This window comes from Chanodichthys erythropterus, chromosome 3, assembly GCF_024489055.1.
Source record: "Chanodichthys erythropterus isolate Z2021 chromosome 3, ASM2448905v1, whole genome shotgun sequence".
NCBI lineage: Eukaryota > Metazoa > Chordata > Actinopteri > Cypriniformes > Xenocyprididae > Chanodichthys > Chanodichthys erythropterus.
The window spans coordinates 36,748,677-36,776,257 of record NC_090223.1 but is presented as its reverse complement, the minus strand read 5'-3'; the positions used below and the strand labels follow the sequence as shown (position 1 = coordinate 36,776,257).

At 36.5% G+C, this 27,581-nt stretch overlaps 3 protein-coding genes and 1 long non-coding RNA gene across 7 annotated transcripts; 1 reads left to right on the top strand and 3 right to left on the bottom strand.

Moving 5' to 3' along the window:
• Nucleotides 1–1,129: 1,129 nt before the first annotated feature.
• On the bottom strand, nt 1,130–5,449 carry kat8 (K(lysine) acetyltransferase 8). The gene is made up of 11 exons (XM_067382021.1): nt 4,995–5,449; nt 4,740–4,814; nt 4,463–4,641; nt 4,310–4,363; nt 3,993–4,157; nt 2,968–3,057; nt 2,638–2,778; nt 2,437–2,530; nt 2,187–2,337; nt 1,887–2,041; nt 1,130–1,783 (listed from the first exon to the last, which is right to left on the bottom strand). The coding sequence occupies exons 1-11, from the start codon at nt 5,332–5,334 to the stop codon at nt 1,719–1,721; spliced, it is 1,509 nt and encodes a 502-aa protein (XP_067238122.1). The 5' UTR covers nt 5,335–5,449; the 3' UTR covers nt 1,130–1,718.
• A 314-nt stretch (nt 5,450–5,763) lies between these two features.
• rnf25 (ring finger protein 25) lies at nt 5,764–12,297 on the bottom strand. The gene is made up of 10 exons (XM_067382020.1): nt 12,212–12,297; nt 11,767–11,838; nt 11,556–11,652; nt 11,343–11,410; nt 11,175–11,244; nt 10,625–10,696; nt 8,754–8,900; nt 8,431–8,520; nt 7,998–8,135; nt 5,764–6,682 (listed from the first exon to the last, which is right to left on the bottom strand). Exons 1-10 carry the CDS (start codon nt 12,259–12,261, stop codon nt 5,879–5,881), a joined length of 1,608 nt encoding a protein of 535 aa, XP_067238121.1. The 5' UTR covers nt 12,262–12,297; the 3' UTR covers nt 5,764–5,878.
• A 1,387-nt stretch (nt 12,298–13,684) lies between these two features.
• On the bottom strand, nt 13,685–22,758 carry si:dkey-16l2.16 (ras-related protein Rab-35). 4 transcript variants are annotated; one of them, XM_067382040.1, is made up of 7 exons: nt 22,603–22,758; nt 20,705–21,459; nt 17,940–17,990; nt 17,627–17,750; nt 17,413–17,537; nt 17,121–17,245; nt 13,685–14,754 (listed from the first exon to the last, which is right to left on the bottom strand). In XM_067382040.1, exons 2-7 carry the CDS (start codon nt 20,757–20,759, stop codon nt 14,605–14,607), a joined length of 630 nt encoding a protein of 209 aa, XP_067238141.1. In that variant the 5' UTR covers nt 20,760–21,459; nt 22,603–22,758; the 3' UTR covers nt 13,685–14,604. The 4 variants fall into 4 exon arrangements, with proteins under 4 accessions (XP_067238141.1, XP_067238139.1, XP_067238140.1 ...); XM_067382038.1 differs by having other exon boundaries at nt 22,495–22,689; XM_067382039.1 differs by lacking the exon at nt 22,603–22,758 and adding an exon at nt 22,281–22,470.
• Nucleotides 22,759–22,821: 63 nt separating this feature from the next.
• Nucleotides 22,822–26,693, top strand: LOC137017622 (uncharacterized). The gene is made up of 6 exons (XR_010894621.1): nt 22,822–22,871; nt 24,050–24,227; nt 24,868–25,025; nt 25,175–25,226; nt 25,336–25,372; nt 26,255–26,693. It is a non-coding gene; the product is annotated as an uncharacterized lncRNA (long non-coding RNA).
• Nucleotides 26,694–27,581: the final 888 nt, after the last annotated feature.

Sequence of the window (27,581 nt, the reverse complement as noted above, 5' to 3'; positions counted from 1 at the left end):
CGCGCCAAGCTACAGATTTGTGATGCCTCGTTGTGAAAACGGCACATATTCGTATCTTTCAAACAATTTACATGAGCTTCGAGAGCAAATATGTCGATGTAATCGACACGGACGAAGAGATAACCGAGCAAAACCGCCGAGATGTTCATTTGCCAGAGAATGTATGAATGTACCTGTGCGTTTCTACCTGCTGCCAGCGTCCAATCACAACGCGCGGGCTCAATCTCCTCCCAAATAATGAGCCCGTTGTTCTCGGCATAAAGAAGATTCACACAGTGGAGGAGAGCGAATTCCTGCCCTTCGTGCAGAACAGTTGGATTAAATTAGATTATTTTTGGGCAGTTCAGTTTCTTTATCTTTTCTCAAGACACACAATAATAATTTGTAGCCGTTCACCCAGAGACATTCATTCAACGATACTCATTTCAAATGGCCTTAATTTGTATTTTGCTGCACATTATTTGCAAAAAAGCAAGAAATCATCAATAACATTTTAAAAGTATTTTCTGCATTTACATGCAACGTTCGTAATTACTTAGTTGAGTAATAACGAAAAACTAATATTTTTAGTAAAACAGTAACTATTTTACTATTGTGTTACTACAGTAACCGTATTTTAACCATTATACTGTAAAAAGACTGCTAAAACACCAGAGTTCTCTTTACTGCCTCACTTTAGCACACATCTACCATTTTAGTAAAAAACAAACAAATAAAATTCTTCACTTTATTTTTCAGATAACAGTAGGCTATAAGCTTTATATATCAGTATTGGTGATACAATAATCCCTTTAAGTATTATAGTTACCAAGTTATTGTTTCTTACGCTGAAGGGGCTATTTTAGACAAGTCATTTGACCCTCTTTATCTTATACATATATATATATATATATATATATCTATATACACACACACATACAGTGTATATTGGGATCAACTTTCACCTAAAAGCCAGACAGGTGCTGCATGTGCAATAGGTAATTCTATACTGCCTAATGAATTATTCATCATAATGTTGCTTGACTTCAAACTTTTTCTTCAAAGTGTTTTTTTTTTTTTTAACTAAGCCATTTGAACATGAAGGAGAGTCTAGTATAAATATTAAACCACCTCACAGAACACATACAGTCAAATCAAAATTTATTCAGACACCTTGAACATTTCATTCATTAATACAATTTATTCACTATAGTTTAAAAAAAAATGGTAATAAAAAAATGACAAGATCTCAGAGTTAAACTCAGTCAGGAAAAATAAATAATCTTAATTATGTCAGATAACACTTAAGCAAAACATGGTCAGGTCAAAGTGTCTGAATAATTTTTGGTTTCAAATTTTTATCAGTTTTACTGGTAGTCCACTGTATGAAGAATTTCTGGGTATAATATGTCACAGTTTACTTTATTTTGTTACATAAATGAACTACAGTGTCCTGCACCCACTAGTAAAAATATATCAAAAACGTCTGAATAATTTTAGGTTTGACTGTATGAACTGAAGTACCACACTGATGCACTAAAATGTTAACTTGAAATAAACCAGGTTCGCAACCAATGATATGAATATTACTATTCATTTATTTTAAAAAAATAACAGACTCAATACAATGCTAATGTACAATCTCAGTGTATATCTACATGACATTTAGGTCAGCTGTGAAAAACATCAGGGGTGAAGGGACAGTCTCACACTCTTCTTTTTTTTTTTGACGTTCATACTCATTTTTTAGAGAACTTGGCCTGCTTGTGTTTAGGAGGTGCCCATTTCAAACAATGCGTGTCCACTGTAGAAACAAAATGTTTAAGAGATTAAACTCATAGATACACAACATCACATGTATAAAGCTAGCACTAGAAGCACATTCATGCATTTTTCAGATCTGTTACCTGTTATTGGGGGTTTCTTGTACTGGGCACTTTTGAGATGTTCCTCTACAAGTTTGGGTGTGACACAGATGACATGCTGACCTTTCCAGTACTTGACCATGTTTAGAGACTGTAGCGTGCTGATGATGTCACTCTGAGTGATACTTGTCATCTGACTGTGGGTACAGACAGTATGCATTAGTTAGTGCTCTTCATCAAGACAGTGGCAGTTGATTTATTTTGCAGTATTTTCCTTTTTTTAAAATGTTTATCTGAATTGTTCAGGTATACAAATGTGCATATGACCTCATGTATTGATACCTGAGGTCTTTGATGGACAGAGTCCCTCTGAAGTCTCGCAGAATCTCTAGTAGTACCCATGACCAGTAACTCCTATAACTCAACTTCCCCAAGTCTGACAGAGGTTTCTCTGGAGACCCCACTGTACTCTCCAGCTTAGAAAGCTCATAACCTGAGACGAATTATGACACAAAGAACAATTATTAATCTATAAAAGTGTTTATATCAGAGGCAATCAATTGATGAAAGGTGAATCAGGGGTGAAACTTACTAAATGCAATTAGAAATTTTCCATATCCTCTTCGCTGGTATGGAGGAAGAGTGAGAATACAAGCCACATTGTTCCCATCTGGAGACTCTTTCTCCTGCTCATGAGAAACATATTTAGATAAAGTGAGTTAAATAAGATACAAATTAACAGGTACACTGTATAAATACAACTGACATACAATGTCAAAAACAAACACTTTACCTTAGAGAAGTAACCCACAATATGTGCTCCCTGTTTGTTGACTTCAGTGAGGATGTAGAAGATGAACGGCTCCACGTCAAAGTAAAGAGTTTTGTGATCCAAAAACAGCTTTGCCAGGAGACACAGATTCTGACAGTAGATCTACAGCGAGAAGGACAGTGAGAACCACAGAAACTTTGTAGAAAATTAACTGCATATATATGTATTAGCAATGTAACAAATCAGTTTATATAGTATACATAGTCTTCTCCAGGTTTGAAATCTATTTATCATGAAATGATTTGTTTCTGTTTCATGTTAAATGTGAGTGGAAGGTGTCATTTGGCTCACCTTATGGTCCTTCCCATCAACTTCGTATACTGAGATATTGTTTCTGCGATAAATCTCTTTGCCTGGAGGCTGACGCCACTGACACTGTGACTGAAACGAGAGCCATCGAGGAACAAAGGAAAGGGAAAAGAAAGCATAAATTAAGAACGTAAACCTTACTCTGTGAAACTAGAAATGCTCTAAAACACAACACAAAAACAAAAATAACTTAAAACTAGCTGATCAACAAAGACCAACAATGACTAAAAACACACACAAAAAAATGCTTGTACAATAGAGTGCTCCAGTAATAAGCCCTAAAAAGTTAGCATTTTTGTCTTTTTAACAAGCTCAAGATATTGTTTCACCTTTTAGTATACAACATAAAATACATTGGTAATATCCCAGTAATATCAGTAATATCTAACTAATCTAATTGCTAACAAGTGGCTAAATGGGATGCCAGAGGTTGTTGGGGACATGAAACATCACACCAAACAGGAAAACTCATCTAAACACTAGTTCACTTTCACAGCCTCACTGTGTTTATAATCAAGCTCTTGCAAATTATCTTAACTCAAACTTTCCAACTTAAAGATTTTAAATTAAGATTAAAATGTATGTTGGAAATTTAGTGATGGTGATGTTGAATTTGTGACTGTGGTGTAGTTCATTTATAGCCTAACTTTTTTTCTTCCTTTTTTTTTTTTTCTTACTTCTGGTGCTTTTATTTACTCTTAAAAATCATTAAAGTTGTGTTAATTTGTGAAGATTATCTTGATGAACGTGCAAACATCATAAACTTTTGTCGGTCACAGAGCTTATTTTCTGCAATAATCCAAAAGCCAATCAAAAAATCCTATTGACGTTTTGTTGAGAGAACCGGGGTCATGCTAACCCCGGAGTTGGCCAACAAAAACAAGTCATCCCCTCAGCACTCTCTTCTCAGCATTTAAATTCATTAGCCAAGATATATAGCACCCCCTATGGTTTCATTAACAGAAGTTACTATGTGAATAAACAACAAAACCATTGTGTGGACTGACCAGGTGGTATCTGAAAGTCTTCTCATACTTCATATACTTCAGGCAGTATTCACAGATCCAAAGTTTGGGCTGTTTTCCATAGTCCTCAGGGAATGGAGAAAAGTACCATGCATCAATTTCAAAGTTCCCAATCTGGATCTTGTCCACATATTTTACTTTTGTGATCTGTAAATGTGAAAACAAAAGTCACATTTAGATCAAAATGGGAAAAACAGAAGGGTAATTTGTTATTTAACGGAAAACACCATTAGCATTGTGGTACTGTAAAGCAGATTATTTTTTTCAACGAGTATTATGCAAATTTTGCCCCTTCTTACCGCCTCATGCTCTTTCTCCAGGGCAGCCGTAGTGGGGTCCATCTCTGCATATGTCTGGAGGAAAAAAGACGGAGTCAAATAATTAGTAATCTTGCAATTGGACTGATATAGACTCATTCAGACTTTTAAACGGTCCATCCATATGACAGGTACCTTCTGAACGTGGTTGATCTCGTCATGTTTACGCTTCTGGTTTCGGGTGATCTTCCTCTCTGGCTGGTCCACAAGCTCACCCCCACCACCTTCCTCCACACTTTTTCTCACTGCATCTTTCACAGTCTTTGTCAGGGCTAAACGAGCCTTTCCAACCCACTCATCTAAACGTCTGTTGACTGCAATTGACAAAAGGGAGAATGTGCTCAGTGAATCTGTAAGGACTACACAAACCTGTATATCATCTATGTATGATCAGCCCTGCAATTCCACTCACATCCAACATAGTGGACATAAAACTCTTCTCTGCCCTCCTGCTCATTTAGCCTGGACTGAATAACCTCTGCTGAATCTGAAAGAAAAGTACAAAATAAATAAATAAACAGTATGTGCATGCTTACATAACGTACTTCTCATTCAGCAAGTTTTTATAACAATAATATACGTAATAATACCATAATAGACAATTTAACTATAAAACTGTGTGTTCTGAAATAAAATTCTAAGTAAGCATTTTCCATTATTAGCTTACGCCATGTTTTGTCCGCCCGCTGACAAAGATAAGTCTCCCCGATTTCCACCGACACCTCTTGCTCTCTGCCGCCGCTGTGCGACATTCCATCCCCGGAGTGCGGAGTACTCGAGCCCGTGGCTTCTCGGTCTCGATCCGCGGCCTCCGCCTCATCCTCTTCCCCGCCGCTGCCGTTTGAAGAACACGTTGCTCGTGTTCCCGTCTCTAAGCCTCCTCGGTCGGTTCCGGCGTGGCCAGCGTCTATTTCAACGTCCATTCGCTCTTCTGAACCGCAGTTATCGTATGAATTGTTCATGTTTGGGTGACGATTGCCGGACATTGACATTGCTACGCCAGACATCTTTGTCCATTTGAAAACATTGCGCACTGCGAGGACTCGAGCATGCGCAGTACGCTCTCGGCCATGCTTGTGTTTTATTTCACTTATGCAAGTTTTATAACCACTAAATACCAACACATGGGACACATCAAAGAAATAGTTTTATCTGTGTACTGAGCTGTACAGGCAAGTTTTAATCGTGTGGATTACTGAGAATCAATTTTTCTTGAAGTTTAGAATGATTTAATGAATAAATATTACTTATTTTATCACAACCTATGACAGAACAAAGAGCAAACTTTCTTTCACATTTCAGGTTTATGGATTGTAGACACAATCACAATTGCTTTAGCAAACTTCCTGAGTGGTTAGACTCCTTCCTAATTGCAATGTCTACTCCTTCATTTTCAGTAACAACAATGACGTCCACAAAAGAGAAAGGAAAAATATGGGTCAGTTTACTGCTTGTGGAGAATTTTATTACAGACACAGATTTGATGATAGTACAGCTGGTGAAACTGGGAGGTATGCTTGTTCCTCTGCCTGTACCTCCCCTCTCCCTTTGTCAGAGCACTCCCTCTTTCCTAAATTCTTTTTCCACTCTCTGATGCAAACCCCTCCCACCACCTCTATGAGCTCCACCACCTCTATGAGCTCCACCCCCTCTGTGATGATGCCCAGCCCCTCCCTCTCTGGCTCTATGTCCACCTCCACGGTGACCGACGCTTCCAGAATTATCCCAGTAACCGGGTCCCTTAAAGTTCCTGTCCTGCCAGTGTCCATAATGTCGTCCGGAGCCACGACTACCACGCTTCCATTCTCTACTCACATGTTCCCTTTCTGGGTGTCCATCCTGTAAGATTGTCTGAGTCACATCTTTTGAAATAGACACTTTTTGTTTGCTCTCATCTTGTCCACAGTTGGATTGTGAAGTAGCCTCGTCTTGAGAAACAGATTTTTCTTCTTCATTGGTCAAAGGCTGCCTGAGCTGTGCTCTATTATCACCGAGTTCACATACCTGTCCTTGTGCTGTGCTTTCTACCTGTGATGTAGTGTTTGGAGGGTCTGAGTTGACACAATTAATCTTATCAGAAGACTGCATTAGCCCACCCAACCGTTCCACCCCAGGTGAAGGCATCGCATGACGTCCCAATCCGCCTCTTCTGCCTCCTCTTCCTCTATGACCTCTCTTGAAGTCACCTTGTTGCCTTCTCTCATGAGGGCATGGACGCTGTGATTGGCCCAAAGTGTGATGACTTTGAGAGGCTTGGGTTGCACTGGTGGAATCTGGGGATGAGGAAGGGAGTGACTGACAAGATTCGGCACCAGATGGATCCGTACTGGGAGCGTCAGAAAGATTAGCTTGAGCCTGAGGAAAGAAAAACAGCCCTCATTTATTTATTCATTCAGATACTGACATTGAGAACTCAAAGGCCTCAAATTTTTTTAATGTTTTTTAAAAGAAGTCTCTTATGCTTGTAAAGGCTGCATTTATTGGATAAAAAAAAAAAAAAAAAAAACTATTTTCTGTTTGAATATATTTTAAAATGTAATTTATTCCTGTGATAGTAAAGCTGAATTTTGAGTATCACTACTCCAGTGTGACATGATCCTTCAGAAATCATTCTAATATGATGGTTTGATGAAACATTTCTTATTATAATCAATGTTGAAAACAGGATTCTGTTTATCTATTTCAGGATTCTTTGATGAATAGAAAGTTCAAAAGAACAGCCTTTATTTGAAACAGAAATCCTTTGTAACATTATAAATGTCTTTACCGTCACTTTTGGTCAATTTAATGCTTCCTTGCTGAATGAAAGTATACATTTTTCTTTAAAAATAAAAATTCTACATAAAGAAGAAATGGGAAAGGGAAGTAAATGTGAAGATCACACTGGAGAGCTGGGGGAAAATATGCCAGTTACAATGGTTATCAACCGGGTCAAACACATGGCGGGAGTTTTGCTGGAAGAATATTGCGAGATTTTTTATTACACCCATTCAGAAACGATACCAAGGCAGCGGAGATGCCTGTTGGAGACTTTGTGGATCTTAACTGAGCCAATCACTTCCATATTTTTTGGGACTTAAAACTGTGAAACTGTGTATTTGAGTAATCTAGGGCTGGAAACATGGAACATTAACAATAAAAAACTGCTTATGATACTATTGGCAGCCAGTAAGAAATCTGTTATGAGGAAATGGTTAAAAGTAGACTGATGAATGGATTGAAATTGTCTATTTCCAAATTTATGTTATGGAAGAGATATCCTTTTCCATCAAAGTTGAAAAAGAAAAATTCTATAAGATTTGGACTAAATGGACTGAGTATGTAAAACCAATTAGATCTGATTTCATTTGACTGTATTTGTGCTCTGTGATGTTTTAATTACTTGAAGTGGTGCGCATCCCAGTTCTGTTTTGCTCTGTTATGGTTCCCAACTGGAATAAGTAGTGGTCCGTAAAAGAAAATTTCAGAAAGGCAATATGGACAATCTCATCTAAAATATCTGTACCCATCTCCATCTATGTACTTGAATAGCTAAAGTTGTAAATAATGTATGTGATGGGAATTTGCCTTTCCAAATAAAAAGACAATTTCAAAAAGTTGTGACTCGCAAAACTCTGCATTGTGTATGTGGCCAAACATGTCAAATCCAAATGTTCCATCCAGGATTTACCTCATTAATGTGAATTAGGAACCTATTAGACTCTGCTTCTGGGTCAATAACTCCACCCTTTTCCTTCTGCCGTTCCAGAATCTTCTGGAGCGCTGCCCATTTCGCTTTAAATTCTCCACCGATGACCACATCCTCCTGCTGTGAGTGAAGCAATAATAAACACAATGTTCATGTGTATCCACAGCATGTGACCAGTGAGCATACATGAGGGTGTTGAGCTTTCTAACTAGACATCCCTGCATAGTCAGCTAACAAGAGGGACTGCACATGGGACAATGACGCACTGTTTAAAGAAAATCTACTGCTTGGCACTGAACACAAGAGTGACTTTGTCCACTTGACATTTCTAACAATGATAAACGTCATGCCCAAGCCAGTTTAGCTTGACCCAACTGCTAGCATCGTGTCCACAGAGAATGATACACTGTCTTACCTGGGTGAAAATTGGAGTAGGGGAGGAAAGGAGAGCATCCAAATCGTAGGTCAGAGGCTCTCGGCACACAGGGCAAACAACAGCCAAGTCCTGTTAATGAAGGAATCTCATTTCTATCAAAAATACCTTTTGTTTACAGCATACCTCGCTGCGCGTTTATGTGTTGCATTTAGTTATATATTCATATTAATGTTGAAGCAGGTTATGTACAATTACAATGGTAAATATGTAGCAATTTGCTCTAAGACAAAACAATACAAAAACTCTATTAAAGTATACAAGATAAGGAGATTGTAAGTATCCGCTATGACGAACAGCCCCACCTCTTTTTCAGTCTGGTCTCTGGTTTTATCCTCCTCCAGCTCCCTCTCACGGTCCTGGAGCTCCATCTCAGAGTGAGTGATGTAGCGGCCGAGGCAGTGCGAGTGGAAATAGTGATAGCAGCTGGTCTTAGTGAACACTTCCCCCTCCTATGGTTAGGACAAAACAGAGGAAGAGGAACAAGTTAAATGTTAAATTATAAATGTCACAAACACATTATGTGCATACAGTCAGGTCCATAAATATTGGGACATCGACACAATTCTAATCTTTTTGGCTCTATACACCACCACAATGGATTTGACAATGTGACATTCACAATGGACTTTAATTTGAGGGTATTTACATCCAAATCAGGTGAACGGTGTAGGAATTACAGTAGTTTGTATATGTGCTTTTTAAGGAACCAAAAGTAATGGGACAATTGGCTGCTCAGCTGTTCCATGGCCAGGTGTGTGTTATTCCCTCTTTATCCCATTTACAAGGAGCAGATAAAAGGTTCAGAGTTCATTTCAAGTGTGCTATTTGTATTTGGAAACTGTTGCTGTCAACTCTCAATATGAGAGCCAAAGAGCTGTCACTATCAGTGAAGCAAGCCATCATTAGGCTGAAAAAAAACAAAACAAACCCATCAGAGAGATAGCAAAAACTTTAGGTGTGCCCATATCAACTGTTTGAAACATCCTTAAAAAGAAAGAAACGCACCGGTGAGCTCAGCAACATCAAAAGACCCGGAAGACCACGGAAAACAACTGTGGTGGATTCCGAAGAATTCTTTCCCTGGTGAAGAAAGCGCCCTTCACAGCAGTTGGCTAGATCAAGAACACTCTCCAGGAGGAAGGTGTATGTGTGTCAAAGTCAACAATCAAGAGAAGACTTCACCAGAGTGAATACAGAGGGTTCACCACAAGATGTAAAACATTGATGAGCCTCAAAAACAGGAAGGCCAGATTAGAGTTTGCCAAACAACATCTAAAAAAGCCTTCAGTTTTGGAACAACATCCTATGGACAGATGAGACCAAGATCAACTCGTACCAGAGTGATGGAAAGAGAAGAGTATGGAGAAGGAAAGGAACTGCTCATGAACCTCATCAGTGAAGCATGGTGGTGGTAGTGTCATTGCATGGACATGTATGGCTGCCAATGGAAGTGGTTCTCTTGTATTTATTGATGATGTGACTGCTGACAAACGCAGCAGGATGAATTTTGAAGTGTTTTGGGCAATATTATCTGCTCATATTCAGCCAAATGCTTCAGAACTCATTGGACGGCGCTTCACAGTGCAGATGGACAATGACCCGAAGCATACTGCGAAAGCAACCAAAGAGTATTTTAAGGGAAAGAAGTGGAATGTTATGCAATGGCCAAGTCAATCACCTGACCTGAATCCGATTGAGCATGCATTTCATTTGCTGAAGACAAAACTGAAGGGGAAATGCCCCAAGAACAAGCAGGAACTGAAGACAGTTGCAGTAGAGGCCTGGCAGAGCATCACCAGGGATGAAACCCAGCGTCTGGTGATGTCTATGCGTTCCAGACTTCAGGCTGTAATTGACTTCAAAGGATTTGCAACCAAGTATTTAAAAGTGAAAGTTTGATTTATGATTGTTAATCTGTCCCATTACTTTTGGTCCCTTAAAAAGTGGGAGGCACATATACAAACTGTTGTAATTCCTACATCGTTCACTTGATTTGGATGTAAATACCCTCAAATTAAAGTTAAAAGTCTGCTGTTACAGCACATCTTGTTCGTTTCATTTCAAATCCATTGTGGTGGTGTATAGAGCTAAAAAGATTAGAATTGTGTCGATGTCCCAATATTTATGGACCTGACTGTATTTTTATGGTACTGTCACAATTAAAACACCACACCTTAAAGCCGTACAGACAGATGACACAGTTTCCATGGGGAATATTGCTCTCAGTCAGTATCTCTTTGGCTCTCTGTGAGGATAAAACAGAGAAAAATCATTTGAGACAAACACAAGATAGAAGGCATATACAGTACCGTTTGAGGTTGGAGCATTTTTTAAAAGATGTTTTTGAGAAAAATGTCTCTTATTTTTAAAATGGCATTTATTCTAGCGATGTCAAAGCTGAATTTTCAGCATCATTACTCCAGTCTTCAGTGTCACATGATCTTTCAGAAATCATTTTAAATATGATGATTTGGTGATCAAAAACATTTATTATTATTATCAATGTTGAAAACAGTTTTGCTGCTTAATATTTTTGTCGAAACAGTGATAAATTATTTTTTTGGATTCTCTGATGAATAGAAAGATCAAAAGAACAGCATTTATTTGAAATAGATTTTTTGTAACATTAATGTCTCATTACTGTTACTTTTGATCAAATGAATGCATCTCTGCTTTACTGAATAAAAGTGTTAATTCCTTTAAAAAAAATCGTTGAAATCAACCTCTATGAGCTGATACAGTACAGGCGTCCCCATACATGACTCTGCCTCCTTCTGCAAACTGCTCTGTAAACTGAGAAAAAAGCAGCATGAGAAAACACTGGAAAGAGTAATAAGTGAAACAGGACATTCAGAAGTTTAATATAACATTGTGTAATAATAATCAATCACCTGAGCAGTTTATCATCCGAGAGTCCACGTGGATTGTGAATAGAGATGCAAGGGGATGAATATGGATACTGAAAGTGAATAAAAAATACACTCAAAAATACACCAACAGAAGCTAGTAAAGAAGTGTCAAGTAAATACAAAACATGTTAGATCCAAAATTAATACCAAATATTTTAGCTATTTGTAATTTGTATAGCTATTATAGCAACAAACCTGAGAGTTCAGATCCATTGTCAGTGTAAGACGGACAAACTGAGAGAGACAGTCCTCCGCAGTGGAGGGGTTGAGTACCAAACTGACTGTCCACCCTCTAATTGAGACAGATTTGACATCTTTATTTCCATACAGGTTAATGACAGTTAACTATACTATTCTCAAGCAATTTGTGACAAACTAAAAGAGCAATAAATGCTAAAACATTTACCCCTCATCTTTCTGAGTAACACTGAGCTCATCCAAGTAGATGGACTGCAGCACTTCAATTTCAGACAGGACACTGTGGGTGTCAAACAGATGTGACGATGTAAAACTGATTTAAAGTCACATTAACATGAGTATGACACAGCAGATGCCACTTGGCCATTCGTTTACTTAGATATTTACCATTAACACGCCCATGACTATAACAGTTACGTCCGAACAACTAAACTATGGATTCACTTTTCTTATTCTCGCACAAAATAAGTCACATATCACGATATGTACAATTTAGTCACCAATGACAGTTCTCTTGTATCGTTAACAAGTATGCTCTGCAAGTCTCCCAAATAACATATGTTCAGTTCGTATGTCAATCAGACCTTGGTTTATATTGTTATTAGTGATAAATACAGGTTACTGTCAGTATTTAGCAGCAGCTCAATACTCACTCGCTCTCGGCAGCCATGTTGGCGGTGACGTCACCACCCCACCACGACATCGGTCAGCTGACACAGAGCCGGCTGGCAAACAGACGGGAATTTCAGGGATTCAAGGATTTATGATTCAACAAACATGATGATTCACAGGTCAAATGAAATGATTTAAACAAGCTGTGCTTTCATTATTTATTTAGTAGGTTAACCCTAAAAAGGGCAAGACCATAGAGACAGAAAATTCATGTATTGCTATTTTCCATCTTATTAGGAGACAATAATAATAATAAAATTAAATCATGAATTTTGACTCTTCAGCATAACATGATCCTTCAGAAATCACTCATAATTTACTGTTCAAGAAACAAATATTATTATCATTATCAATGTTGAAAACAGTTGTGCTGCTTATTATTTTTGTGGAAATGGTGATACTTTTTTTTCAGGATTCTTTGATGAATAGAAAGATGAATAAACAGCATTTGTTTGCATTTATTTATTAATAATTGATTAAAGATTTATTAAATAGAAATCTTTTGTAATAATATTAATGTCTTCTCTGACTCTTTTAACTATTCATTTATCTTTTTATAAGTCTTACCACAAATGTTTTTTGGCAACAACATAAAATACTATCATTGTTTCCATAAAAATGTTAAGCTGCAAAAACGTTTTTCCAACATTGATAATACTAAGAAATTATTAAGCATCAAATCATATCAGAATGATTTCTGAAGGATCATGTGACACTGAAAACTGAAGAGTAATGATGCTGAAAATTCAGCTTTGATCATAGGAATAAATAAAATTTTTAAATTGATTAAAATAGAAAACAATAATTTTAAATTGTAATATTTCACAATATTATTTTTTTCAATGTATTTTTGATTAAATAAATGCCTTGGTGAGCAGAAAAATTGTAATGTTTCCAAACTTAAAATAAAATAAAAAAATATAGTATTTTCTGGTAATGGTCAATATACATATCATTAAACAAAAAAGTTGGAGGGCCCTTAGCTTCATGGGAGGGGGGGCCGAGGAGGGGGCCCAAAGCCCTAGGTGGAAAAACTTCTGCCCTTACCATAACCCCTACCTTCTACCATAGAAAGTTGACAGAAATTGCCTAAAAAAAAAAAAAATCCATGCAATGTTGACCTAAACCTGAACTCTGTAGCTAACAAAATTGCAAAACGAGATAAATCCGTTTTTAACATTTTTGTCAAAACATGTTTATTATTATGTTATCATGTTATTATTTTGTTTTATGGTGCTACTTAGCTGTATTTTTTAAGTTATGAAGGTTTAAATCAAAACAAACCAACTGCAGTTGAATTGATATTAATTGGAATGCACAACCAAAAAACAAGATTTTTGAAAAATTCAAAAAATGGATTTATCTCGTTTTGCAACGAAACTCTTCATTTTTCATTTAAGAGTATTAAGTATTGCACTGATTTTCTAAAACAGGCCAAAGTCTATACACCAGAGTCTATTTTTTTTTTAATCTTGATTTATACTCCTGAAATGATGACACGTCCCCTGAGACACAAACATTTACAGATTATGAAAAATGTAAATAAATTCATAAAATCTTAACATAAATGTAGTAAGCTAATGCTTAACATCAACTTTTATCTGAAGGTGAGTAGACTTCCCACCACAGGTGACCGTGTTGTTTTAAAATGCTGCCGTGAGCCAAAAAACAACAACAACAAAAAAAACAACTCATCAGATCTATTTACAACAAACACGCTTTCGATATGAAGCCAAGAAATGAGACTTACATTTTTGCCTCTTCCCACAGCCTCTCAAATGTTTGTATCTCTCAAGACACAAAAAAAATAAATAAAAATAAAATATTTTTAGGGTTAAATCCAGAAATAACTCAGACTGAGAAACACGTGAACTTTTGTACAAGCTGAACATTCAGTTCAAGCATGCCTCTTTCACAAGCGCAAGATGTTAGAAATAAACACGTTTGTGATTTTTAAAATCAGATTTATTGCTAATTTATTATTTGCATACATTAATGACATATACCAGGTCAATTTTAATTCAACACAAAACATCTCTCACTAATAATAGTGGAACACATTAGACAGTTTGTGAATAGTGTCTTTCCTGGACCAGGCTTTTGATACCAGTGTAAAAACATGCCAGTCAATTCCCATTTTGTAAAAAGCAAACAAACAAAAAAACAAAACATTACATTGATAAACATCTGTGTAAACAAACGCTGATGTTCGGCACATGATAGTGAATTATTTTTATTCCTCTTGGCTTCATCTAAGCGCAGTGTTAACATAAAAAAGTCACATTTCTGATCCGGTAAGTTGACGCAAAGGAGCGAAGTTGACGCAAAGGTGTTCGATTTGTCCTCCTTTCAATATCTTCCAACACCTCTGCTTCTAACAGCATTTCTTCCCTTTCTTCCTCCTCTCTCTATCCCTGTGGGAATTAATATGGACAGTATCCTTTTCTCTCTCTCTCTCTCTCTCTGCTCGACTCTGGCTCTGTTTCTTGGCCCGAAGGACCATGTGGGTGAAAGCCATGAACATCTGCAAACATAACAGAATATAAGGCATAGATATCATACTTTTTAATTTAACACAATTAATAAATTGAAAACTTTAAACATTCTATTCAAGCCAAAAGAAAAATGTTGATTTTTTTTTTTTTTTTATGAATTTGAGCTTAAATGAACAAACTTAAATACTGAGGGTTTTTAAATTGATTTTGGCTTAAAGGTGCAGTAAGCAATTTCTGAGAATCATTGTTGAACACTGTTGATATCTGAATTTAACCCAACCAAACACACCCCTCCCTTCATTATTCCGCCCCAAAAATGCACGAACATGCAACGCAAGTGGATGTGTCCCTTTTTCGTAGCAGAAGTGAAGCAAAATAAAGCTTCGCAAAAAATAAAGCGAAGACGATGGACGAATGACAAGGAAGAACAAAAAAAAATGAACAGAGTACACAAGAATATATATGCAAGTTTGTTTTTAGGCACCAGCAACACACTCAAAACCATGTTATTCACGTATGGAGCAGAAACAACGCAACCTTGGTGTCCATTTTTAGGCCTTACCGTTTAGGTCTCTCCAACGCTGGAAAGCTTTCTAATATTAACGTGGGTCCTACAGCTCTTGCATGATCATAACCCTTCTTTTTCCAGTGATATTCCTCTGACGTTTCCTCTTTTTGTAATGTCTCTCAGCCATCTCTCTTCCTACAGTCTTTCTTCAAATCTCCCTCTTGCTCACTCTCCATCCTCCCCCGTCATGAGTGACACGCCCCCTAGTGCTGATTGCTGATTGAAGTGTGTTGTTGGTCATATAATTAGTATATCGTGAAAAAGTTCATTTTTTTATTGTAAATTATTTTTAAAAATGAACTTTTCATATATTCTAGATTCCCTACATGTAAAGTAAAACATTTCAAAAGTTTTTTTTTGTTTTTTTTTTGTTTTTTTTTTTTATAATTTTGATGATTAGAGCGTACAGCTCATGAAAGTCCAAAATCCAGCATCTCAAAATATTAGAATATTTCCTAAGATCAATCAAAAAATTTATTTTCAAAACAGAAAAGTTCAAGTTCTTTAAAGTATGTTCATTTGTGCACTCAAAACTTGGTCGGCAGCACATATTACAGCAAATGACTTGCTCCTAGCACAGATTACAGCATCCCGTGAAGTGTGGCATGGAAGTGATCAGCCTGTGGCACTGCTGAGGCACTATTGAGCCTTCAGATCATCGGTATATTGTTGGATCGACTGTTTCTCATCTTTCTCTTGAAAATATCCCATAGATTCAGGGGTCAGGCATGTTGGCTGGCCAATAAAGCACAGTAATATCATGGTCAGCAAACCACTTGGAAGTGGTTTTTGCACTGTAGGCAGGTGCTAAAGTCCTGCTGGAAAAGGAAATCAGCATCACCATAAAGCTTGTCAGCCGATGGAAGCATAAAGTGCTCCAAAATCTCCTGGAAGATGGCTGCATTGACTTTGCACTTGATAAAACACAATGGACCAACACCAGCAGATGTCACGGCCCCCCAAATCATTGCTAACTTCAGAAACTTCCCACTAGACTTCAAGCAGCTTGGATTCTGTGCCTCTCCGGTCTTCCTTCAGACTCTGGGACCATGATTGCAAAATGAAATGCAAAATTTACTTTTATCTGAAAAGAGGACTTTTGACCACTGTTCACTGTCCAGTTCTTTATCTCCTTAGCCCAGGTAAGATGCTTCTGATGTTGTTACTGTTTCAGAAGTGGATTGGTAGTCCTTTTCCTGAAGATGTCCGAGTGTGGTGACTCTTGATGCGCTGACTCCGGCTTCATTTGACTCATTGTGAAGCTCTCCCAAGTGTCTGAATCGGCTTTACCTGACAGTATTCTTAAGCTTGTGGTCATCCCTGTTGCTTGTGCACCTTTGCCTACCCAATTTCTTCCTTCTAGTCAACTTTGCATTTAATATGCTTTGATACATCATTCTGTAAACAGCCACCACATTCAGTAATGACCTTCTGTGACGTACTCTCTTTGTGAAGGGTGTCAATGATTGTCTCCTGGACCATTGCCAAGTCAGCGGTCTTCCCCATTAGTGTGGTTTCAAAGAACAAGAGATACCCGGAATTTATACTGTAGGGATGGTCATTTAATGAAACTCAAATGTAAATATTCTAATATTTTACTTTACTTCACTTTTGTTTTACTTTACATGTAAGGAATCTAGTATAAATGAAAGTTTCATTTTTTAAAATAATTTACAATAAAAAAAAATGAACTTTTTCACGATATTCTAATTATATGACCAGCACCTGTACTTTTAACAGCATTCTTCAGAAATCACTTACTGCACCTTTAAGTTAACTTAAAATTCCACATTCTGTGAAGACAGATCATAGGATAAGAAACCTCACCTCTTCTACGTTGATATTCTCTTTAGCGCTCGTCTCAAACAACCTCACACCAACTGTCTCTCCAAAGCGCTGAGCATCTTGGGTGTCTACCAGTTTTTTAGAAGGATCATCATTCTTGTTTCCCACTGTTAGGGATAATAGTGAAAAGGAATATTAAAAGTATCGTTAACAAGTAAAAATTGGCCTACAACAAATTCGGAATATATAACCAAAACATCACTTTTTATATCACACTGCATAATAGGGAAGTAAATGAAGTTAATAAAATGTAAAGTTGCGTTTATAAACTAACCTAAAATTTTGCAGACGTTGTCACAGTTCTGTGAAATTTCGTTTAACCATCTTTTCACGTTGACAAACGATTCAGGGTTTGTGACATCGTAAACAATGATTACACCATGAGTGTTTCTGTAATACCTAGAGAAACACAGCAAACATGTTAGGGGTAGACCATAAGAATGGTCAAACAGATAAAATCTTTACGGTTTGACTAGAGTGAGGCTTACGTCGAGGTGATGGTTCTGAACCTTTCCTGCCCTGCAGTGTCCCAGATCTGGAGTTTAACTCTTTCTCCGTCAATCTCCACTGTGCGGATCTTAAAGTCAACTCCAATAGTGGTTATGTAACTTCCTGTGAGGAGTGCAAGAGCGTGATTTTATATTCGGTTACAACATTTCAACTTGAACACTGTGAAGCAAGCTTACACTTTCACTTTGTCATGGACATGAGAACACAACGAATTAGATCCTTTATTTACAGACCCTTTGCCTCATTTTCTGTCTTTCTCACAGACAAGCATTCTGTGCCAAGCAGACTCACCAGAGAATGAGTTGTCTGCGAATCGAAGTAGCAAACTGCTTTTCCCTACATCTGCAAGAGTCAAAGTAGCATTTGTTAAATATAATACTTCAGTGCATATATATTTTTATTAAACATGACAGTATTTTCTTTTATAAAACAAGATTTTAGTAATAGATATTTATATTAACAGATGAAAACAAAATGGCAATAATATGTCCCCACAATAGCACAGCATGAATACAACATTAACAAAACAAAAAAATCTCAAATAGTCTGTCTGCACCATAACTTAACCCTGCATAAGATGTCCCTTTGTGACAAAGGTCACAATATTCAGGGGTCAACTGGTATTCATAAGCCTGTTCATATCTTTAAAGAGACAAATGCTTCTTAGCCGCACAGTTACAGCACATAAGTGGCCACAATGAATTAAATGAGGCAGCGGTGGTTAATACCACAGTTAAATAACAGACATGTTTGAACTCTTGACTTGAGATTGCATCACTGAGAGTAGATACTCGAGACACACATTTGCAAACAAAGATTTGCCATTGTTTCTTATGAACATTAACCTGTTTTTGATACTCAAAACGTCATTCATGCTTTTATATCTTCCCGCTTAGACTACTACAGCTCACTCTATCAGAGTATTAATAAGTCAATTCTAGCTCAGCTGAAACTAGTGCAGAATGCTGCCGCTAGACTCTTGACCCGGACACAAAAATATGAACATATTACTCTCATTCTTGCCTCATGGCATTGGCTGCCTGTAAGATACAGAATCGAGTTCAAAATTCCTGCCTTGGTATACAAGTCCATCAATAACCTCGCTCCATCCTATCTTGCAGACCTCCTCATAAGTCATGCTTCCTCTAAATCAATTAAATCCAGTGATCTTGCACTTCCAACAGAACTAGATCTAAACACAAGGGTGATCGTGCGTTTGCGGTGTCCGGTCCCAATCTGTGGAATAAGTTGCCACTAGCTATTTGAATGGTGCCGACTTTGGCCATTTTATCAGTTTATTTCTTATGATTGTACAACTTGCTTTAAATTTTATTATTTTTATTATGCTGATCTATTAGCTTTTGTGTCCACTTTGTAAAGCACTCTGGCCAACTTAAGTTGTATTTATACAGTGCTATATAAATAAAGAAACAGAAACAAACAAAGAGTTATATGATTTGAAAATGGATCCATAAATATGCTTGTTAAAGTGTTAGTTCACCCAAAAATGAAAATTTTGTCATTAATTTCTCCCCCCTCATGTCGTTCCACACCCGTAAGACCTTCATTCATCTTCAGAACACAAATTAAGATATTTTTGATAAAATCCAATGGCTCAGTGAGGCCTGCATTGACAGCAAGATAATTAACACTTTCAGATGCCCAGAAAGCTACTAAAGACATATTTAAAACAGTTCATGTGACTACAGTGATTCAACTTTAATGTTATGAAGCGACGAGAATATGTTTTGTGCACCAAAAAAACAAAATAACGACTTTATTCAACAATATCTAGTGATGACCGATTTCAAAACACTGTTTCATGAAGCTTAATGGATCTTTTGTTTCGAATCAGTGGTTCGGGAGTGCCAAAGTCACATGATTTCAGCAGTTTGGCAGTTTGATACGCGATCTGAATCTCTGATTCGAAACAAAAGATCCGTAAAGCTTCGAAGCTTCATGAAACAGTGTTTGGAAATCGCCAATCACTAGATATTGTTTAAAAGTCGTTATTTTGGCGCACAAAAAGTATGCTCGTCTCTTCATAACATTATGGTTAAACCACTGTACTCACATGAACTGATTTAAATATGTATTTAATACCTTTCTGGGTCTTGAGAGTTTCAGTGGCTTTGCTCTCAACAGAGCCCTCACTGAGCCATCAGATTTCATCAAAAATATCTTAATTTGTGTTCTGAAGATGAATGAAGGTCTTACGGGTGTGGAACGACATGAGGGTGAGTAATTAATGACAGAATTTTCATTTTTGGGTGAACTAACCCTTTAAAGTCAGCATTAAATGAAAACTCACCCTATCTATTTTTTTTTTAAATATATGTTATTGCATATTATTTAATGTGGACAATTGTTTCATTTGAATTTCTTTTTAACTCCTAATGTTTATTAAAATGTCATAATTAGTTCTTTGGGTGAAATGAATACATCTCTATGGGGACGTATGCCACACTGCGTTCCTTTTGTGAGTGCACAACCACATCTCATAATCCTACACACAACTGATGATTTGAACCATGTCCCTGCCTAACATTTTTGTCTTTTTGATCTGATACACTTGGATGTGCGTCACAATAAGGAAGAAAATATCTGTCGCTACTTCCGTTTCATCACAACTTTAAAAAAGCAAAAAGTACAGAGATTATAATCACACAGGGGGATATTAAATGACTGGAGAAATGTTTATAGTAAATTCACATAAATGAGTTACGCATCTGACGCAAAGGGCATATTAATGAACTGTTCAACTGACTACATTCATGTAGGGATGAGGACATAGTAGTTTCATTTCTGCTTTCCAGTTTGTGCTTAAATTGTGAAATTGCACAACAACGTTCCAGTTAATGCACGAAGTCTCAAGTATTTTTAGTAATGGACAGTGTCCTATAGAAATAATTGAAATCATCACATATATTATGCCAAATATTAGTAATTCTCTCTTGGAGAATCTGCCTGATTGGGTTCCTCACTAAAGAGCCAGATAGAAAAGCTGAAACAAAGAAAATTTGTTAGAAAGTGTATAAAAATACAAAAGTACTGACTGGAGTCACCAATGATGAGCAGCTTGAAGAGATGATGGTAGTCTTTTCCCGCCATTCTTCTGTTCAAAATGTGTCCTCATGAAACAAGTTCAACAGCTCTCAAGTCCTTTATATCCCTTTCCTGTGTCTTAAAGTGCCAGGAGGTTTAGGGTAGATAGTTTTGGGTGAATTTCTACAAGCATGTTGTGATCGCCTTTTCAGTTTTCCTCAGAATTCAAGCGTGAAATGATGCATCAGTTTGATTTCAGTTCATTCCCGTTTATGAATTAGTGATCCTGCATTGCCCGTAACACGCAGTATGCAGTATTCTTAGTTCATCTTAAAACACTCTTTAAATTTCAAGTAATATTTCCATTGCTTAAAATCTATGTGAAATTTACTTTTCGTCGCCTCGCCTTCAAGTGCAAACACATTACCACATTGTTGTGGTTAAGTATCAAATGACTCAGATTACAAAGTGAGCAGTTCTTTAAGTGCTGATGGTGCTCAAATGCCGAGATATGAGTGCGTCAGGAACCAAATTACCCAGAAAAAGGGATGATTTGTTTGATATCCAAGTTGTTTTGTCTCCAAATCTTGATTTCCCAGATATGTAGATTGCATCTCGGTCACAACAATTCCATTCTGCCTGTTTATCCAATGCATGCATGGGCTGGTAGCTTCCCTCGCTTTCAAAGATTACTCCGAGACACCGTAGGAATGCAGGTTCAAGCCGGAAGTGAGAAGTCTCTGTCAGTCCCCTTTAAGCCCTAATCCTAGAAAAAAGGAGGCAAGAGACACTTATTACACGTGGATCGGTTCAAATTTAGACATACACCGCCTTTTACCCAGAACAGCAGCTGTGGCACTAAATTTAGCTTCTCCCACTCTAACAGACAAATGACACCCTCCAAACCCACATGCACTAGCTTTACGCTTGGGTTTATAGACGGAAATCAGGATATATGTACACAAGCATCTTGCCCCTTACAATTGAAACCAAAACAGTGGACAGAATGATTCACAGCCCACATAAAACAAGCTGCTGAGTCAAGACAAAGCTTAGAGACTCAGTAATCTGCCAAAATGTTCCATGAAAACAGGAAGGGTCGTGTTTTTCCTGAGCTGCAGTTAGGGCACAGGTTTTTCATTAGAACAAATTTTTGGTCTAAAAGGAAGGCAGTAGGTTAAACAGTAATGTCCTCCAGGCTCATGTGTTCCTTTTAACACGAAAAAGTTGGTAGAGAAGTGAAACTGACACACCTAAGCTTAGGTCCGCTTATTAGACAAAAAAAAAAACAGAAAATCATTTTCGGTGCCAGTGCTAACATTCCTCAATGCAACATTAAAAGTGAAACTATTCGCTGCTGTAAAATGCTCGAAATCACGGGTATATCACATGAAAGGATAATCATTTGTAGATTTCGAGGCAGATTTGCCTTGCTCTATTCTTTTCTATACGGTTATCATGACTGTCCTTCCGAGATGAGCGACCTTGCGTCTGCTTTACATGAAAATAAAGCGGTCACGCGCAGTGTATCCTTAGAAACTCATGGATCGATTTAACAGGCACACCTGTAAAAACATGCAATCATACCCAAGCTCAAGCTGAACTCTCGCTATGTTCTGCTTCTTAAGTTCCGTCTCCGTTAACCACTTAATCAAACTTGCGTCCATTCCTCAACTCAGCAACTCCTCGGCTGTAATTTACTCAGTTGTTTTGAAATGTAACGTTAGCTAGGCTAGCTACTTAACTAGCCGCAGATGCTCTAAGATAATAAGATCAAACTCAGGGCTGAAGAAAAGCTCACCGAAAACACTTTAAACCGCATATTCCGTGTTGGGGAGAATACGGAAGACTTGGCACAAGTTCCTGCCTGGGTGGTCGGTTAGTGACGGGTTAGTCCTGCAGGCAGTACCGGGATCCGGGAATCCAGTGTTAGGGGAAGTTCGGACAGTCCCAGCGGCCGCAGAGATCAGATCCGCCCATCTGAGGGCGCCGCACCTGAATGTTGAGTCACTCTCATCCTCATCATGTGCCCGAATTTCTCTGTCTCCTCCTCCTCCTCATGCCACTCCTGTTGCTGCTGAGATTGTCATCGCTATTCTGTTGCAACAGACAAACTGATGACATTCCTGCCACTTTTCACTGACTCAAAACCAGTGCTGGGTAGATTACTTACAAATTGTAATTGGCTGCTGTTTTCAAATCAAATGACACAATTTTAGGAACGTAATCTGTTAAATTAGCCTAAACATTTAAGGTAATATAATCTAAATACTTTTTGATTACTTTTATATTTATCTAATTTATCAATTTGATTTGAATAGGACAATCGTGGACCAAATTGATATAAAAATATATAAAGAAAATATGTTCAATTCTTTATCAACAACATGGAGTGCATTAAATATTACATTACGTCAGGGTTTCCCAGACTGGGGTTTGTGAGTTTAATGAAATGCTATGAAGTAATTAAATCATACAAATTAAACATTAAAATAAATCATTTTAAAATAAAAACAATCAAAATAAAAGATAAAAACATATATTTTATTTGTTTACTAGCATGCCATGTGATGCATAACCTGATTTTGCTGAGTTCAACATGTTCCTGGGTCAACATTTTTGTTGATCCTGGAACAACATTCAAATCAACCAGATTTGAGGGACAAGTTTACAGATTATGTCAGGTTTAGGCTTAAAATCATGAATTGGTGCTTCTACATCAGTGTTATTCATCTATCATTTCCCTCTGATTTTTGGGATAATTTATGGGTAGGAATAGGGTTAAGACTACATTTTCAGACTAGAATGTTCCAGGATAAACAAAATATGTTGTTCAGGAACGCATCTAACTCAGCAATATCAGGAGTCAGGACGTGCCCATGGCGATCATTAAAAAACATCAGAGAACTCTTAATTTAAAGGGATAGTTCACCCAAAAATTACATTTCTGTCATTAATTACTCACCCTCTTTGTTCATCATCTTGGGAACACAAATTAATGATCCGTCAATAATGAGCCGGCGATCTGATGCAGAACACGGAAGTGCTGCACTGTGTCTACAACATACACGGCTTAGGTGGAGAATGACAGTGAAGAGAAGAAATTGTTGAATAAAGTTGTTACTTTTGTTTTTGTGTACAAAAAGTATTCTCGTCGCTTCATAACATTAAGGTTGAACCACTGCAGTCATGTTGATTATTTTAACCATGTCTTTAGTAGTTTTCTGGGCATTGAATGTGGTAATTACATTCCTTTCTATGGGGGAAAAGATCTTAATTTATGTTCTGAAGATGAACGAAGGTCTTACAGGTGTGGAACGACATGAGGGTGAGTAATTAATAACACAATTTTACAGTTTTTTTCAATAATAACCAACTGCAGAACCGCAGAACCATACGTCATGACAGTCTGAGGACGACAGCGCCAGACTAACAGCCTGAGGGCGGAAGTGGGCGGAGTAATGAGTCTCAGGTTGGATGTGGGCGGAGTTAGCGACAAACAAGCAAACAATCATGGCGGAAGAAGAGAACATGGTAAAAAGTTTCTTTGTGTTGTGCTTTTAATCGATCACGTTTATGTGTTGTGTATTTATTCGATCGTTAACACTTAACATGACTCAAATATTTTGTAAATGGGCTTCAAAGTCACTTTATCACGTCTTTTGATATTTTACAAATCGTCTCGCATTGCTTGCGCCCAGGTGAAAAAATACTATAATTTATAGTAAATACTATAGTGTTTTTGAACCATACTATAGTACTATAAGTACTTGAATTAATTTATTGTGGTAATTCTATAGTTGCTGTGATAATATAACGGCTATAATAATATAAACAAATTACTTTACCCAATATTGTACTAAGTTTTCTACAATTTTATTGTATATTATACTACAATATACACTACAGTTTACTGTAGTAAAAACTAAAGTATACTATTTATACTATTTATTACAGTTTATCAGTTCACTATAGTGTATTCACTATAGTCAGTATTATAGTATTCTGTAGCATTCATTAGTGTTGTAAATACAGTATGGTTCAAAAACACTATAGTATTTTTTCACCCGGGTGTTTACATATTTATGGTTTGTGATTTTACTTGTTGTTGGTACTGTACTTTATTTAATTGGTTACATTTTACAATACTGATCAGTGTTTTTGTGGATTTTAGAGGCATATTAGTATTGGGAGATGCTCCGCTTTACTTCATTTACAGCGATGCAAAACGTGCTGCAACAATTTCCACTGTCCAGTGCTCTTAAACCGACCAGACGGCACAGGTTGAATGCACAGCTTCAAATTCACTTCAAAAAGGATTTGTTCATGGAGGTATGAACGTTTCTTTTGTATTCTGAATTTAAAATGTTGTTTTTGCAATGCAGTAAGTAGTAATTTTGACTTTAGAAGAATGAAACTTGTTTCTTTTATGCAATTTTTATGGTTATATATTTAAGTTTTTCTTTGATTTTGCAATGCAGTAAATTGACAAGCAGTCTCACCCCAGGACAAGAGAAGCTGATCAAAAACAAGGTTAGTTTCATAAGACTTTCATAAACACATAAGCTACTTATACAGATGGTGTGTTGTTATATCTGTCAAAACTTTTCAGGAATAACTTAATAATATTCTATTGTTTTAGAACAGTTGACCGGCTGTGTGGGATCTTCATGTTAATGGTAAGAAAAAAAAAAAGGAAAAGTTAAACGTTTTTAAAAATGTATGAACTTCTTTTTTCATTAGAATGAAAAACATATATGAGGGCTTTTCATACTTTAAATAGTTAACCCTGGGTGATTGTTAGCACCAGGTAAACAGAATCCTGGGTTATCTTGATTCACGTTTCACACTGATCATCATTTACCTGGGGTTAACAATTAATACTGAGTATTCATATGCAGCGTTTCACACTGTACATCACTAAACCCTGGTTAACATCCTTATTTGCAGTGTCAGTGTCACTAATAGGATGAACAAAGCACACAATATGTTTTCATAAATGCTCAGGCATTGCACATCCTCATTACATATAGTCAACTTCACTATTTAAGTTTATCCTGAATGAACATTTCAGACTATAAAAGAATTAAACAGTATTTTCTGCACTGCAATTGTTGCATTTTCTGTCAGCATTTGTTTTTTTTTTTCTTTCCAATGCTGAATTTTATATTTATATACAATGCACAGTGTTTCTGTGACTGTCAAAAGCATGTCAATATACAAGCAATATGTGGAGCTTCAGTATATATATATATATATATATATATATATATATATATATATATATATATATATATATATATATATATATATATATATATATATATATATATATATATATATATATATAATATATATACTGAACATAACTGATTAATTTCATTGGTGTGATGGTATGATTTACTATTTATTATATATGTTCTTCAATATATAAACATGAGAAAAACAGAATGTCAAAACTTTATTATACATGCTGTGCTGCATCCTGACTACAACACAAAGTATTGTTAAATACACTTTTAACATCTCATCCCATTTGTTTGTACCCTTCTCTCATGAAGGAGCCGTGGATCACAGAAGACTTCTGCGCTGCACAACAACCAAAGGTCTTCAAGGGTTTAGTGGAAGAGCTGTGCTTTCTGATATTGAAAGAGGAAGACCAGGAACAAGCCCTTCTTCAACTTCCACAGGCTGAAACAGATGATGACAGACAACTGGCCAAAGAGCCTTTAGTGTTTTGCTTTCAAATTAAGGATGATATGGCAATTTTTCTTAATGAGTGTCTGGACAAAAACATTTCTTTTTTCAGATTTAATTTGTCATCATGTACCTGCTGTTCATTCTACACTCAATTTGGTTTGATTTTGTATTTATTTTAGAGCAAAGCACAGCTAGTGGCTATATAATGCTTTTGCTCTTACATTTTAGTACATTTTATTAAAATTAAATAAATATCTTTTGTGTTTTGTTTTTGGGTTTGATGGATCTGAATGTACTTAATTCACGCATTCTAGTGTACAACCGTGTAATGCGCATTATATATTATGAAAAACAATGATTCATTCTGAAATGCTTAAGTAAAATATTTTATGACAAATTAATAAATGTTTATCATTTTTAGTGTTTAAGCTTTGTGTTCAATTTATATTCAGTTAATCATTTAAGACATAAAACAAATTTATGAACTTTTAAAATAATTAAAGGTTACAAGGGGGTTTTAATACACACATAGGATATATATATATGTATATATATATATGTATGTATATATATGTATGTATATATATCGTAACGTGTTTGTGTATATGATTAAGCAATTAACACAATGCGAATCTATCTATATCTATAATTTCAGTTAGATCGTTTTAATACAATATTTCACATTAACATGGTTTTAAACTTTAAAAAGCTCCAAATGGAGCGATGCCTACGGAGATAAATTGGCTCCGCCCACTTCCGCCCTCAGGCTGTTAGTCTGGCGCTGTCGTCCTCAGACTGTCATGACGTATGGTTCTGCGGTTCTGCAGTTAGTCCTATCTCGTTTTTTTGGGTGAACTAACCCTTTATTATTTATTAAGATTGATTTAATTTTACTATTGGCCTAACTTATGAACTTAAAATCTCATGAGGTTCAACTGACAAAAAAAGTTCCCTTGCATGTGAATATGAAATACTGTGAATTTATTTTTGTGTTGAAAAACAAAAGCCTTCCAAAGACAATGATAGTAATGGTTAAATGAATCAATGAGCGATAATAATAGTTCATGTGTTTGATAGTTGATTAAATATGCAATGCTGAAATGTTGAGAAAACACTTTGATTTCTGTAAATTCAGTGATCAAATGCTGTGGGTCTCAGTTTTCCCATGACTAGTGGTCTGTGTGTGCA

What these genes read in the sequence shown, in the direction of transcription:
- si:dkey-16l2.16 (XM_067382040.1), bottom strand. Translation starts at nt 20,759, where the DNA reads ATGGCGGGAAAAGACTACCATCATCTCTTCAAGCTGCTCATCATTGGT. An exon ending in TTCAGAACCATCACCTCGAC is followed by an intron (nt 17,538 to 17,626) that starts GTAAGCCTCACT and finishes GTGTTTCTCTAG; the next exon opens with GTATTACAGAAACACTCATG. An exon ending in AGAATATCAACGTAGAAGAG is followed by an intron (nt 14,755 to 17,120) that starts GTGAGGTTTCTT and finishes TTATGTTTGCAG; the next exon opens with ATGTTCATGGCTTTCACCCA.
- rnf25 (XM_067382020.1), bottom strand. Translation starts at nt 12,261, where the DNA reads ATGTCGTGGTGGGGTGGTGACGTCACCGCCAACATGGCTGCCGAGAGC. An exon ending in GTTACTCAGAAAGATGAGGG is followed by an intron (nt 11,653 to 11,766) that starts GTAAATGTTTTA and finishes TGTCTCAATTAG; the next exon opens with AGGGTGGACAGTCAGTTTGG. An exon ending in GAGACCAGACTGAAAAAGAG is followed by an intron (nt 8,521 to 8,753) that starts GTGGGGCTGTTC and finishes CTTCATTAACAG; the next exon opens with GACTTGGCTGTTGTTTGCCC.
- kat8 (XM_067382021.1), bottom strand. Translation starts at nt 5,334, where the DNA reads ATGTCTGGCGTAGCAATGTCAATGTCCGGCAATCGTCACCCAAACATG. An exon ending in AGATCAACCACGTTCAGAAG is followed by an intron (nt 4,364 to 4,462) that starts GTACCTGTCATA and finishes TTTTTCCTCCAG; the next exon opens with ACATATGCAGAGATGGACCC. An exon ending in CAAGAAACCCCCAATAACAG is followed by an intron (nt 1,784 to 1,886) that starts GTAACAGATCTG and finishes TTGTTTCTACAG; the next exon opens with TGGACACGCATTGTTTGAAA.